Source organism: Acanthisitta chloris, unplaced genomic scaffold (assembly GCF_000695815.1).
Source record: "Acanthisitta chloris isolate BGI_N310 unplaced genomic scaffold, ASM69581v1 scaffold38824, whole genome shotgun sequence".
Taxonomy (NCBI): Eukaryota; Metazoa; Chordata; class Aves; order Passeriformes; family Acanthisittidae; genus Acanthisitta; species Acanthisitta chloris.
In genome coordinates this window covers 1,629-2,282 of record NW_008668290.1, presented here as the reverse complement: position 1 = coordinate 2,282, position 654 = coordinate 1,629, and the positions used below count along the sequence as shown (strand labels likewise).

The 654-nt window shown below is 60.6% G+C and overlaps 1 protein-coding gene across 1 annotated transcript in view; it reads right to left on the bottom strand.

Annotated features, from left to right (window-relative positions):
* Positions 1–3: 3 nt before the first annotated feature.
* Positions 4–654, bottom strand: part of LOC103800456 (serum amyloid P-component-like) — a gene marked incomplete at its 3' end in the record, with an annotated part of 813 nt that continues 162 nt past the window's right edge. Inside the window, exon 2 of the mRNA XM_009072832.1 lies at positions 4–536. Coding sequence (XP_009071080.1) covers positions 4–536 — 533 coding nt within the window. The remainder of the gene's footprint in view (positions 537–654) is intronic.

The following is a 654-nucleotide window of genomic DNA, read 5'->3' as shown; positions in this document are numbered from 1 at the left end:
GGCAGGTGGCAGGCGCAGGGACAGGTAGGCTGCTCTCATCTTATCCGGGGACAGCCCCACATCCCACAGGTAGACATCAGCCATCTCCCCCGAGAAGGAGTTGTAGAAGTCAAAGCCTCCTCCAAAGCTGTCCTGCTCCTGCCCCAGGAGGATGGCAGCTGTTGCCCCTACCGTGTAACCCTTCTGCAGCCCCTTCCTGGGCCAGGGCTTCCCGTTGAGCCAGAACTCCGCGATGCCAGTGGCTGACTCCCAGCTGGCACAGACATGTTCCCAGTCCCTGTGGCCCTCGGGGACGCGGAAGGTGACGAACTTGCCCCCCACGTAGAACCTGTACTCGCCCATTCTGGGTTTGAAAAGGAGGATCTCGTTGTCCTGGTTTTTGGTGGCGTAGGAGAAGAGGCTGTGGGGCCGTGCCAGGTCAGTGTAGGACCTCAGGCAGACGGTGAAGTTGTGCAGTGGTTGCTCCAGTTTTGCCTTCAGCACCACGAAAGCATCGCTGGGATCCTTGCGGAACACGAACACCTTGCGGTACAGGTCTGGGGATGATGAGGGATGTGGGGGGAGGTTAGGGAGTCCTGCAGCCCACTCTGACTGACCCTGAGCCTCCCCCTCTCCCCACAAGGTGACCCCACATCTCCTGCTCCAGCATCCTGG